This window comes from Mustela erminea, chromosome 15 (genome assembly GCF_009829155.1).
Source record: "Mustela erminea isolate mMusErm1 chromosome 15, mMusErm1.Pri, whole genome shotgun sequence".
NCBI classification, from domain to species: Eukaryota; Metazoa; Chordata; class Mammalia; order Carnivora; family Mustelidae; genus Mustela; species Mustela erminea.
Genome location: NC_045628.1, coordinates 72,931,810 through 72,946,382, shown reverse-complemented (window position 1 = coordinate 72,946,382; position 14,573 = coordinate 72,931,810). Strand labels below are relative to the sequence as shown.

Here is a 14,573-nt window from a genome sequence, read left to right as displayed (position 1 = left end):
TGATTCGCTCTTCACAGGGAAAATGAGATGCCATTAAAAACATTGTTTTCTCAACAGCATTTAAATTTTATGATCATTTCCTCTTGAAATATATGTAAGAGTGGCATTCTCAGCCAGTTAATATGTTTATGGTAGGGCTGAAAACCTTGAAAAGCCAGTTAAAGATCTCTTTTATAAGGTGGACCAAGAGAATCTCTGTATGCTTGAGTAACACATAACAGCGTGCTTGCGTGCTTGCTTATTACAGCTGTTCCAAATGTCTCCAACTTGCTAGCCATACATTGTTACCAAATACCAGCAGTACAAACTTGGTTAATTTCCAAAGTTGGATTCTGGCCTCCCCAACGTTTCATCCTAAACATCAATATCACTGAAACTTAGTTGTTGACTCTATGCAAGACACTATGCAGAACACTTTATTCATAATGTCATTTAATCTCTCCAAAAACTGAATGAGGTTGGTACCACTATTATCCCCATTTCTCAGGCGAGGAAATTGAGGCTTAGTGAGATTAATAGCTTGCCCCAGTTCTGCTAGCTAAGGTCTAGAGCCAGGTAGGCATCTGGGACCTGTCTTGGGAGACTTTCTGCTCATTAACTCGGAAGTACCAGGCAGACTTCCTGTTCATTCATTGCCATGCGGAGGCCTCAGAAAGGTGGGAATGGATATTAGTTTTTGTTTTCAGAGGTGATTGCGTTTTGAGGTTAAAACCTTTGGGTCCTGTTTCACTTGGAATCCATTCATTCAAAGTACAGGTGACAAAACAGAATTAGTTTATCAACTCTAGTAAGACTGTAAATGAAAAAGAAGTCCAGAGGCTCCTAGTTGGCCTCTGCCTTCAGCTGAGGGTCCTGGGATTGAGCCCGGTGTCTGGCTCCCTGTTTGGTGGGGAACCTGCTTCTCCCTCTGCTCCCCGCTTATGCTCTCTTGCCTGGTCTCTCTCAAATAAATAAAGTCTTTAAAGGGGGGAAAAAAAAGAAAAAAGAGAAAGTCCATCTGATAAGTGATTTCACAGAAATTAAGCACTGTGAGTAGAGCTGGAAATCTTAGTGGCTCAGGGCTTGCCTTTTGTGTAAGTGTAAGGAGCTTGAAATGCTTGTAATGATGGTGTCTTGGGGGCATTTCAGGACATAGCATGGTTCTCTGTAGTGCTAAATTTTTTAAAACTCTTCATCTTAGAAGTACATTGTACTCTTTCCATTTCTCAAAAGAGCTGTTAGTCTAAAAAGTCCTATTTGTTGATTTGAGGGGAGTTGTCCAACATTTTTTATGTTCAATAATTATTAATATGGCTTTATTCATTCCTTTGGAAAATATTAATCAGAAATGTACTGGAAAGGGAGAACTATTCCGTGATTTGTGAGATGGTTGGTCAAATCCCACCTACTGAAAGGCAGCCTGTCAAAATCAGAAAGCTCTTATTTAATCCCCTAGTCAAGCTATATGATAACATGAAATACAGCTAACCGAAATCAGGACACCTGATAGTGAGATTTCACCAACTAAAAAGCCATTGTACAGCAAGGAATCTAATGCCTTTGCTTCTTATCCTTTTAACACAAATAAATAAGCTTCCGTGGGCTCGGCGATTCTTAGAAGTGATAGGTTTGAGACACAGATCTGCCCATGGAGCCTGACATTCTGTAAACAAGCCGACCAGGCATGCCCTTCAGACGCACACGTTTCGGGGTGCGGTGCCTCTCCAAACGGCAAGCCTTTCTGGGAGGGCGAGGCACAAAGTGCCGCTTCCACTGTGCCCGTGAAAGAAGGGGAAGAAAAAGCCCAGCGTTCTTCCTGCAACAAGGCTGACAGATGGGGCTTTTCTGAAAAACGTCACTGCAGCCAGATCCAGGGGTGCAGCTAGCTTCGCCCGCTGCAGCGCGATGCGGTTGTGTATTATTTCAGGGACAGACACAAGGGGAAGTAGCAGCCAGTGCTCACGCGGGCTGCTCCCTGGAAGCATTTCTGAGGAGTGAGGAGCGCCAGAAGCTGGGAGATTCCTCCCCCTCCTCCCGCTGAGTCCGGGGCCGAGGGGCGGCTCAGGTTGAGCCCGTGGGCAGGGGCAGGGACAGGGGGCGGCGCTCCCAGCCCATCCCTCAGCCCTGCGGAGAGCTGTGTGGGCTGAGCGGTCTGCACGGGAGGCCAGCCAAGAAACGCTCCCTCCCCGGGGAAAAACGGATCGCAGCTCAGGTGGGGACTTCCTCGGAGCGTACCTGGCTGGAGCAGAGCATGCGGGCGGCCGGCAGCGGCCGGCTCTGGTTATGGCAGCCCAGAAATGAAAGCAGCGGCCGCCGCCTTCTGAGGGCTGCAGGCAAATCAGCACCCAGCAAATAAGAAGCAAGTCCTGGACCCCGAGCAGAAGGAGGAGGAGGAGGAGGAGGAGGAGCGGCCGAGCATCTCCCGCTCGCTCCTCGGTGTCCTTTAAATGAGGGCTCCCTGCCCATGCCGGAGGTAGACCTGCAGAGCCTCCCTCTACGCCGCTGACCCCCGCTTACATCACTAACCTGTGACAGGCACATCTCCACGCCCGGTACCTGCTCCTCCAGCGGCTCCCAGTCCAGTCCCGGGAGCCTCTTTGTATACCGCCGACATGGCCAGCCAGCAGGATTCCGGCTTCTTTGAGATCAGTATCAAATATTTACTGAAATCCTGGAGTAATAGTGAGTAATAGAAATAACCTTTTCTGTTTGTTTGTTTGCTGGCTGTTGCGTAAGGTTCGAGAAATCCAATCTCAACTGGAGGCATAAGCTTGGGAGCCCAGGAAGTTTTTTTTTGGTTGGGTCTGCTGTGAAAATCAAAATGTCAGAGACTGAACTAGCTTTCCTTAAGTGCAAAGGCTGCAGGAGAATCACAGTAGATATTGTTTGGTTAAATCTTCCAGTGAGATGGCCCTTCAGACTCCAGCAGAGCCCAGGATGGGGCATTCTAGGCTGCATTTTCTGCCTTAATGTTTATTTAATCAGGCTTTATCTAAGTATTTGGTGAAGTGTGTTTTAATCGGAGGGGTGTGGAAGGTGTCAGAGTACTTCGTAATTCTCCTATTAGGCTATTGTCTGGAGAAAAAAAGTACTTAATAGTCCAAAACCCAAGATTCATCTCTTTTGTATCTAGAGGCATTTACAGGTTTATTTCTCTCTTTCTTGTCCATGTGGATGATGTTCAGAATGCTCCTTAATATTTGGATTTGTAAAAATCCTGATGTGTTGTGGTCCAAACCCACAACATGCTTTACTGAAATATACACAAAGTAAGGTTCTGACCCTGATCGTTTATTAGGATCTAAGAATGTTATGGCTTCTGAAGTTCCATTGCTGACCTACTTACAGATTTTAGCAGTAATATATTTCCAAAAGACTATCTCTAAGGCATCGTGGATCTGGAATCCAATTAAAATGAGGCCTTGAGGTGATCAGTGATGCCTTGTGTCTTCTGAATAGTTTAAAAACAAAGTCTTTTCTATTTCTCCAGTAGCCTTTGTGCTTGCTCTGGATAAAAGACCGGCAGGTATTACAGATCCTTTATTGTTTGGAATTTAAAACAATTTTCCCAAGAAAAATTCCGAGGCCGTATTACATGCATGCTAATTAACCTACCTGTGCTCAAAGAGCTGGCAATTAATTAGCTCCTACCCAGATGACCTGTGGCCAAGATGGTCCTTATGTAAACAGAACCTGGGCAGGAGAGCCTCTGCCATAATTGTTTTAAGAAAAGAGCCAAAGTAGATTCAGCCTTAAGGAATTCAGGGATATGAATCTCAAAATGATATCCAAAGAAACCATTTTTTCCCAGGTCATTTTGCACCACTGTGTACACTATGGGGCTTGTCTGAGGCTGTTTTTTGACAAGTGGGAAGCCATTTGGGAGTCCTACTGTCACCCAAATAGAATTTGTTTATTTGTTGTAGTCCTAATTCATTTATCTTGGATCCATTATTTGTGCAATACTTCACACTCCAGGATGAATCTCCCTTTGTCTACCCACCCTTTGATTAATGAAAAGGATTTGACACACAAGATTCTTAATGGAGCAGTTTTCCAATAACTGGAAAGACTTACTGTGAGTTTGACATCAGTATGTGGTTTTGAATCATCATTTTGAGTACACCAAGGCCAGATGATTTTCTCCTATCAATTTTTGTCATTGTCTCATTAGATAGAAAATTATGTGTGACAATACTGAGGCCATTGGGATTTCTTTTAAAATCTTTCTCCCCTTGTCAATTTTCAAATTACTCTAGACAAAGTATATTCTCTCCACCCTTTCTAACGCATCCCTCCCCCACATACACACACACACACACACACACACACACAATCTCTCTCTCTCTTTCTGTCACATCAGGAAATGGTTCAAAATGACTGTTCCTATCTACTTTGAGAGTATCCGGGACACAATTTTGAATTCTTTTTATTCATTCAGCAAATATTTATTCAACCCCTACTACTACAGCCTGGGGGGCTGCAAAGGTGAACGAGACACCATACCTGCCTTCTCTCTTAATTTATTCATTACGGAAGCATGAACTTGGTGATTCTCTTTTGCGTTCCTTTGGAAGTCAGAATGCTCTTCAGCCCTTTCTTGAAAGAGGAAGAGGAAATGCACTTTTTTGCTTACTCTTCTTTAGGCTTGTTGCAACACTAACCTGCTTATGACCTCGCTTTGCTCTCAGTTTTACATATTTTCAGTAGCAAAGAGAGAAAGGAGTTTGTCAGTAGAAAACAGTAGCCTGAGGGCTTTGACCTACTCAGTGTAACCGGGCCGGCCGTGAGGCTGCATCACGGGGCTCATCGTGAGCCAACAGCAGGTTTGAGAGGCCAGGGTGCCCGCCCACATACCTGAGTGGAGAACCAGGCTCCTAATTACATAGTGATGCTTAGTTATAAAAGTACAACAATTAAAAAACAATAAAATAAAGTGTAACTATGACTGACTGCTTTGCAAGGTGGTAATAAGAAGAGAGATGATTCCATGAGCATGTCCGTTAAGGCCCACCCTTTTTTTTTGTTAAGGGCACACTGGGTGGGGGGGAGGATGTAATTTCATGTGTATCTGCCTCCTCTGAAGAATTAACAAGTCAATTAAATCAGTCATTGCCTGGTGAGATGTGTTGGCTTTTTATTCACTGTTCATTTTGACACCCTTCTTCACTGGCGTGCCCACTCTGTCAGGCTGCCCTTTCATTTTAATGGAGTTGGGAATTAAAATGGCCTTGATGTCTGGAAATAAAATGTCCTTTGTAGACCTCATGGCGGAGGCTTTCCTTATTAGTCCCCTGTATCTTGCCTGCTATTAAGTCCTGTGGCTCCTTCCCCAGTCATATCCAGACTTTTCCACAGCCATTCAGTGATTCTCACAGCTACTCCCCTTGGTGTTCCCAGCCATGGCCTCCACGGGCTTTTCTTTCTTTAACCTGGAATGCTCCAGTGGTCTCCTGAAGGTCCCCCTGCCACGGAGCGGGCTTCTTGAGAGGCTTCTGCCAGCATTTCAAAGACCCCACCACAGCTCTCTCACCCCCGAGTCTATGACTGCCATTCAGGGCCCTCTTTGAGCTCCTCATCCAGCCTCTCTCCCTGATTGTTCTTCCGCTCCAGCCGAATTTCATCTGCTCACCCCTCGTCTGGCCTCACTCCGTGCCTGCACGCACACGGGCTCCCTAATCTGGTGCGCCCTCAGCTAGAACACATAAGTCGCCAGATAGGCTTTGTTCAGGTCTCTGTCGCCTGCACCTGTGTGGCCTTCGACAGTTCATTAACGCCTCTCGGTTTCATTTTTCTCATCTGTGAAATGGAAGCAAAGAGCATGGATACTTCACGGGAGTAAATGAGGCATTTTGAGAATTAAAGCACTCAGAACAATATCTAGCACATCGTAAACACTCAATAAATGTTAAAATAACATGGAGGTTTTCCAACACTCCCCTGGCTTCGAAACCCACTTAGAATCGGAGTCAGACTCCTTACATCAATTGTGGATTATTCTTTGAATAGTCAACACTTGCTACACCCCTAGGTGTAGGGAACTGTGTGAATATGCCAAAAATAGTTGCTTCCTTAGGTTTACTTTCTAGATTTACTTTTCAACATTCCCCCCTTTCTACCTCAGCTACTATAGAATATTCCTACCTCCCCTGTGTAAATACCTCCCAGCAGCAGGGGAGATGGCCTGGCAAAGTCCTCAGTGGCAGGAAGTCTTCTTAGCCTTCCAGGTTTGCTACAAAGTTGACAGCAGATAGTTCCAAGCTATTTCAGAGGAAAGGAAGGCATGCTTTTTCTTGAAGTATAGAGCGAAGTGTGTGGGCTCTCTCACCCATCTGAAACCTTCCCCTGGTCTTCCTTGTGTTTCTGTCTACTCCCTGGTGTGCAAACAAACCTAGGACCCAGTGAACAAAGCGGCATTCCAAACTTCTTCAAAGTCTTGATCTTTCTAGGGCAGTTTGCATCTTTCTTAAAATATTTGTCAAATCTTGCCACCCCACCGAGGGGAACTTTTGAAAGCTTGTTAACTCTTTGGGGTAACAAGAACTCCGTTGACAAATAAACTGGTCTGGGGAAACGAGCAAGCCTTTTAACTGTTTTGGAAGGGCTGCTGTGCATTCTGAAATGTGTAATATTCTAGAAAAACTTACATCACTTGGGAGAATTGGTTGTGACATTTTTCAGATATATCGTAGTGAGCTAAATGATGGCGATGAAGGACATTATTTCTGTCCAACATAGAAATACTGTTTAGTGCGGGCACCTGGGTGGCTCAGCCCCTTAAGCATCTGCCTTTGGCTCCGGTCGTGATCTCAGAGATCCTGGGTTTGAGCCCCGAGTTGTTGTTGGGCTCACTGCTCAGTGGGAAGTCAGCTTCTCTCTCTCCCTCTGTGATCTTTCTTTTGTTCCCTCTCAAAGAAATAAAATCTTGAAAGAGAGGAAGAAAGAAACAAATGCCGGTTAGTGACTAGTGTCGGGTTAAGTTGGGACAGAGAGATCACATGCACATGGGGATGAGGCACACCACTGACTGCTGCAGAGCAGGACATACTGACTCCTGTTTATGTCCTCAGTGTACCTCAAAGACCCTACAGGAAAGGCTTAAGAGAAACCTCAAGGTGTTAGCTGTAACCCTTTGTGGAGCTGAGGTGAAAAAGTAGAAAACTAAAGGTGATCAAGTTGCCTGAATCCAGCAGAGCGGTACAGCTGCAGAGCAAATGAGCTTCCCTCAGGGCCCTGAAACCCTAGGAAGCTCCCAGCACCTTCCAGGCACTCAGCGGGGAGTCACTCCCATGTTCTTGTCACTCAGATGTCTGACCGGCTGTGCACTCCCTCAGGTCGTGGTCACTTCTGCTCAAGTAGTTTATAGTCCTAATGAGAAACGAAACCCCAAATCAACATCTACTCTGGGTAGAAAGAGCCTGCTTCTGGGTTTGTGATGAAGATAAATAACAAGGGGGAGGGCGTTGGTGTGTTTGTTTGGTGTGTTGTTTTTTTGTCATTGTTAATGTGCTTGAACAATTTTAGAATAACAGTGACTGTCACACTGACCGAGGGCCCACTGCCTGTCAGATGTTACACTTAGTAATTTATATGTAGTGCAACCACATCATTATTTGTCCAAACTGGGACACTTTTGAGAGTGAAAGTTAATAATTATACTGGGACTGCCCTGAGCAAAGGAGGCCATATGACCATGGTGTTTATTATCTTCCCTCTTTCCAATAACCCTGCAAGGGGACGTTATGATCCACACTTGACAGATGAAAAATAAAATGTGTTGGGAAAATGCTTTGCTGAGAGGATGCTAGTAAGCACCATAAACCTTTCCCTGAATCCACTTGATAATCACATTTTTAAAAATAACCCATAGAATGACCAAAGGGTCAAGAACATTAGGGAATCTTAGTGCATTATAGGTACTTTCATTCTTGTTGGCCAATGCCACTGCCAGTCTTTAGCCCCCTGCCTCCCTCTCCCTTGAGGCTTGGGCGTGTGTGAGTGTGCTCTCTCTCTTTCTCTCTCTCTCACTTTCTCTCTCTATTCAGAGGCTTGTAGTCTTTTTTAGTCCTGTAGTCCCTTTTAGTCCAGGGAAAGATCCTGGACTAAAATCATTACTTAGAGGGGCCGGGTGGCTCAGTGGGTTAAAGCCTCTGCCTTCGGCTCAGGTCATGATCCCAGGGTCCTGGGATCGAGCCCCACATCGGGCTCTCTGCTCAGCGGGAAGCCTGCTTTACCCCCTCCCCTCTCTCTGACTGCCTGTCTGCCTACTTGTGAGCTCTGTCTGTCAAATAAGTAAAATATTAAAACAAATTAAAAAAATAAAATCATTATTCATTGGAAGCTGATCTGAAACCTCGTGGAATATACCTATTTGACGCCTTCTCGGTATCTCAGAGCTCAGAAGCTCAACTTTGGGGGAATTAAGCCTTATCATCCTAAACCAGGAACATGAAGAGGAAGCTACTTTATTCATAATCTTCCTCCCTCTGCCCACTTCGCCCTAAGAACCAGTGCTGGAGAGCACCGTCTCCTTAGCACAGGCCTATTTGAGAGACCTAAGTAACATCTTCACTGTTATTATTACAAATAACGCAGTTTGTTCACTATGGTCATTTGATTGAACATACAACACACGCAAACAAGATTATAGTAAAAATGCTACACTTCTTTTGTTAGGAGTGTTTCATGTCGATTTTTTTTCCTGCTTTTTAACAGTATATATAAATACATAATTTAAATGACTCTAGTAAATAAAAAGGTACTAATAAGCTTTAATTCTTTCTGAAGAGTCATTTGCATACTATGCTGAAGTTTCGCTGATGGGTTGTATTTCTGTTTAGGAAATGGTAGCAAACTCCTACTCATCTTTAGCAGTGAGAACAGGGAGACTATCTCCAGGACTAATGGAAATCTGTAACTCAGAGATCTCATTTTCCCTGATAGCACCAGTTTTGTCCACCACAAAACATGCTATAAGGACGCAGCACAAAATGATTTGATTTCAGCTTCTCTGCTACTTTTGCATGCTGCTAAGTAAAGGTGCCCATAGAGCTAAAATAGACCGAGAAACAGCGGTAGGCAAGGAGGAGAGAGGACCTAGATAATTTTACAATCTGGGAACAGCCCAGGATATTTGAGAAAGTTCCCAGCACTCAGATGTTTCAACGGCTCACTTAGATGATACAACATGAAATATTCTCTTTATTTAAAAGACATCTGTTTCAAAACATCTTAATACCTATGACTCATTAGTTCACTTCTGGGTACAGCTCAAGGAATTGAATGGGTTACATATGTCCTGATCTTCTTCTTAGTAACTTCTACATTTCTAAGCTTCATGTGATATTCAAAATGATTGGACTCAAATGTGAGTTTGGGCTGAGAAATGACATTTTCCTGAGTTGGGGCTGTTCCGTGGCTTCTCTGCCCCACACACAAGCTTTTGTGCAGGTTCTCTGCTGGTACTAAATCTTAAATTTATTTAGTGCCTTGTGGTCTGCTCAGCACCTTTAAAAACATTACCTCATTTGATGAATGGGATGCATTGATTATGAATAAACTAGCTTCTTCCTAAATGTTCCTGGTTTAGGGTGATAAGGCTTAATTCACCCCACGCCTGAATTGAGCTTCTGAGCAATGAGACACCCCGATGGCATCAAGTAGGTATATTTTGCGAGCTTTCAGATCAGATTCAAATGGACAAATAATGATTTTAGCCCAGGTCTTTACCTTTGAATAGGACTTATTAAAAAAAAAATGAAGTATGTCTTGGCATCTATTACTTCAGATACACAAAGGTAAGCCCATTTAAAAAACATATGTATTATATGTTAATCAAATTAAAAAATAAATGAAAAACATAAAAAAATAAAAGACATCCATGTCACGATTTTCTGGATGTATCTGTACCCACCATTTCTTAGTGATTTTTTTTAAAGATTTTATTTATTTATTTGACAGAGAGAGATCACAAGTAGACAGAGAGGCAGGCAGAGAGAGAGAGAGAGAGAGGGAAGCAGGCTCCCTGCTGAGCAGAGAGCCTGATGCGGGACTCGATCCCAGGACCCTGAGATCATGACCAGAGCCAAAGGCAGCGGCTTAACCCACTGAGCCACCCAGGCACCCCTCTTAGTGATTTTTTTAAAACACTCAAACATGTCTGATTTTCTACACTGTGATGCCTTCTGAGAATCACACATTTGCATACAACCCAGTGAAAAAGACTTAGCAGGCAACCACTTCTTGAAAGGTGAATGGCATTTGTGAAAAACAAAGTACACAGCTTTATCTCATCTTTTTCCTTGCTGACCACTGCCATTTGATAGATTCCTTTCATCATATTCATTGAAATATCTCTCCATTGTAGAACCGTTGGCTACAGGAGTAAGAAAATGTTCTCTTCTTTGAGTTGGAAAGTGTCTGTCAGACTTGAAGGAGCAATAGAATTAGCTTTTTCTATAAGAACATCTTTACTTACTTTTCGATACTGGATTATACTCAAAAACTTACTATCTTAGCGTCAGTTTTTTCCCAGTTGTTGCATCAGAATACTTTGTGACTCCGCAGTGTCGGAAAAACAAGAGAAACGTTATTCAGGATTTCCTTTTGAGCACCATGCACCAGACCCACTGCTCTGGGTGTCTGAATCAGACCTGGATCCTGCCATCAGGGATCTTAGAGCTTCCTCCTTCCTTGGAAGTTAGAAATAATAATGCATAAGAATCCCAGGGAAAGGATCCAATGATATTTCAGTGACAGCGTATGCCATAGAAAATTTTATTTGGGAGACTGTGTTCAGTAGATTCTGTTGAATTTAACTTGATGGATTTATACTTTCATGGCGTCAGACAACTGTTGGAAACCTGGTGCTTGCAAGCAAATTCCTCTAAGAACATTCCCCCTAGCAGGATACCTGAAAGAGAAGAGGGAGGGTAAATTATTTACTCTGAGACACTTGGTTGAATGTCAGTATCGGGGTAGCAAGAATTTCAGATAGACATTCTTACATTAAAAAACTGTGAAGAAGACTCACCAGGTTTATCAGAATTTTGACCAGGGACTAATTTAAAGCCAGTCATTCTTCATTTGAGTGGTCCTGTCACTCTTCAGAACATTGAGATTAAAGGGTATGATGTGTATGAGAGAGAGTTCTATATTTCTGTAAGGTTCTCGATCCTACCCCTTACCTATATTGTTAAAACACTTTTCTTCTTTCTTACAGAACATACAAGCACAAGCATTTAAATATTAGTCACCCAGAACTCCAGCTGCTAAACAGTGAAAGTTTATATTCTGCCAGCATATCAGACTCTATAATGAGTCTGATTTTGGTTAAAATCCTTTCTACTGTATAGTAACTTGATGAGCTGCAGATGGAAATTTAAGCCAAAGCCATAACATTTCAGTTAATACTTTTTATGCTGCTGTAAGAATTTGTTGTCATGTCAATTTAAGGGAGTTGAAATCTTTTTCAAGAAGGCATTCAAATCTATTTTAAGAGCTTTTATCAACTCTAATTTGATATACAACTCTGACTGCCTCCGCTGTTCTTAATCAATTGCAAAGTGCAAAGTAGTTTAGCTGTGGAAGACAGCATTGAAATTTCCAGAATTCTCAGCTAATGCCACAAGCACAACATTATGGAAATATACAATTAAATTTCCATTAAAATTTTTTGCCTGAGCTTAAGAGACAGTAGGCTGACTTCTTTGAGTTTAGACTTAAACAGGTAAATATGTATTTTGGCAGCCATGAAAAGGATAGGGTATTAGATTAACTAGGGAGAAACTTTAGTAAAATTCCATTCGAATGTTATATTTATGTAGGAAGGATCTGGCAAATCAAGAAAATGGTGTGTCACATAAGAGTCAACTCAAAAACATACTTCAATTGTTTAAACACGAGATTAAGTTTTTCTTCCCTGTTTTTCTGTTATTTTTCTGTGTGTGACCTTGATTGCCTCCTGTCCCTGCTTCCTTAGGTGAAAGGAGCAAATGTGACACCTTGTCACTACCTGTTTAATGTGAAGGGTTTTGAATACCTCCACGGAAAAATGAGGTTTGTGTAAACATCATAATATGTGTCAGCTATTTCCCTTATGCCATTAAAGCTGAACTGGAGGACGTTGAGTTGTACGCTATTGAACTTGACTGATAAGTAGAGACTGGATCTCTGGCTTTCTAAGCTTGATCAGTTTCTTGGACTAGTCAGCTTTTAAGTATTCTGAATAATAAATAGGTGTCACACTGCACAGCCTATCGGGTTCTTTCTATTGTATTTTTTTTTTTTAAACAGTAGTGACTGTGTATCCAACTCAGTGAATTTGAACAGGGTTGTCTCCCATTTGAAGTGCTGGCATTCTTGATCAAGAGACATGCATGTCTTTCTGCATGGTGAGATATGGTGCTTGTAGAAATTGTCAGTATTCTGGAAGCTTTATAGCATATGATCATACATTCAAAGGATACTCTCCTAGGTTTTAGTAGATATTGTGTTTCAAGTTAAGCCTTGTTGAAATAAAGAAGGTCATAAGGATGCAAGATAGTATTTAAAAATGTGTCTGAAACACTGTTTGGTTTGTTACACCATCTACTTGTACTTCATGCCTGGGACTAGGTAGAACTCTCTCATGACAGCTTTAAAGAATTATACAACTGAAAACATTGCCTTAAAGGAATAGATTGCCTATGACTTTCGCAAATTATAAGCAGTTAGTTTAAAATTTACAAGTTCGAACACTATGGGGAGGACAAATGGTGGTTTTTCTTAAAAAAAAATGGAACTCAGCTTCTCAATTTTCAGCTTTTGAAAACCACATTTTAAATGAATCTCCCCTAGGGGCACCTGGGTGGCTCAGTGGGTTAGAGCCTCTGCCTTCGGCTCGGGTCGTGATCCCAGGGTCCTGGGATCGAGCCCCACATCAGGCTCTCTGCTCAGCAGGGGGCCTGCTTCCCTTCCTCTCTCTCTCTGCCTGCCTCTCTGCCTGCTTGTGATATCTGTCTGTCAAATAAATAAATAAAATCTTTAATAAATAAATAAATAAATAAATAAATCTCCCCTAAAAATGAAACCTTAGTATTGACTGACACCGTGGTCTTAGCTATAGTATACTTGTACTATTTCAGCATCCCAGAAGTAAAGATCTACTTTTCTAATGAGTAGTTTAGCTTCCTTTGGGAGTTTGGAGAGACGCTAAGCCCTGTGCAGCGCCACGCTGGGTGTTTTGTTTTACTTCCCTCAGGGGTTGATGGTGGCCCTGAGTCCTGATCTCATCTTCTCTTCCAGACTGAGAGTGCAGAACAACCCCTTCTCTATTTTATTTGACCTAATACAATTGCAAGAAAATAGGAAAGTAAGAACAAATTGTAGTATTCCTTGCTGATTTTTGTGTTCTATTTCCTAACAAACCCCCAGTCCTTATCATTATTCTTATTCCTATTATTATTATTATGGGAAAGCTTATCCTAGCTTCTGCCGATTGAGATATCAATTTTGAAGGTGTTTGAAAACTTGGCTCATTTTCAACTGAAAAGAAAAAAAAAATTAACAATGTTAAATGCTTGAGCTTTAAGAGCAGTCAAAATTATGATTAAGAACTCATTCTCATTCTCTCTAAAAATTCTCTCTCTAAAGTTCTATCACATTTTAAAGATCCAAAAATCTGTTTTAATGTTAACTTAGCTTCTTTTCTTTCTCTTATTAGCCATTTTGTTAGCTACTTCAGTGCTTATCGCCATTTTCCTAGAGGGGCAAAGGAGTTGAAATTCAAATCAGCCAACTGTTCCACTTAAAAAAGAAAAGAAATATAAATTAGAAATGATTGAAAGTCACTTATGGTTTGTCTCCCTCCCAATCCCATCTTGTTTCATTTATTCTTCTCCTACCCACTTAAGCCCCCATGTTGCATCACCACTTCCTCACAAAACAAGCTGAGGGTTGCTGGGGGGAGGGGGTTTGGGAGAAGGGGGTGGGATTATGGACATTGGGGAGGGTATGTGCTTTGGTGAGTGCTGTGAAGTGTGTAAACCTGGCGATTCACAGACCTGTACACCTGGGGATAGAGTATTATGCCTCCATCAGAAAGGATGAATACCCAACTTTTGTAGCAACATGGACGGGACTGGAAGAGATTATGCTGAGTGAAATAAGTCAAGCAGAGAGAGTCAATTATCATATGGTTTCACTTATTTGTGGAGCATAACAAATAGCATGGAGGACATGGGGACTTAGAGTGGAGAAGGGAGTTGGGGGAAATTGGAAGGGGAGGTGAACCATGAGAGACTATGGACTCTGAAAAACAATCTGAGGGTTTTGAAGGGACGGGGGGTGGGAGGTTGGGGTACCAGGTGGTGGGTATTATAGAGGGCACGGATTGCATGGAGCACGGGGTGTGGTGCAAAAATAATGAATACTGTTATGCTGGAAATAAAAAAAAAAATGATTGAATAGGATTCTAATCAGTGACTTTCATTCTAAAACCTAAATCCCTCTTCTCAGTAATCACAGTTCAGTAACAGGCCTGTTCTTCATAGGTAGAACAGTATGGTTCTTACCTAGAACTTTCTCTTGCCATCTAGTAATTGAAAATGTGTGTC

At 42.3% G+C, this 14,573-nt stretch overlaps 1 protein-coding gene across 6 annotated transcripts in view; it reads left to right on the top strand.

Moving 5' to 3' along the window:
• Nucleotides 1-14,573, top strand: part of FRY (FRY microtubule binding protein) — a 335,554-nt gene that overhangs the window by 76,169 nt on the left and 244,812 nt on the right. The window contains exon 1 of one of the 6 annotated variants that reach the window (XM_032314835.1): nt 2,567-2,661. The exons of 4 other annotated variants lie outside the window; for them this stretch is intronic. In XM_032314835.1, the coding sequence (XP_032170726.1) occupies nt 2,592-2,661 (70 nt within the window). In that variant the 5' untranslated portion in view covers nt 2,567-2,591. Of the gene's footprint in view, nt 1-2,566; nt 2,662-14,573 lie in introns of those variants that run through there. One more of the 6 variants, XM_032314838.1, reaches the window with a different exon arrangement.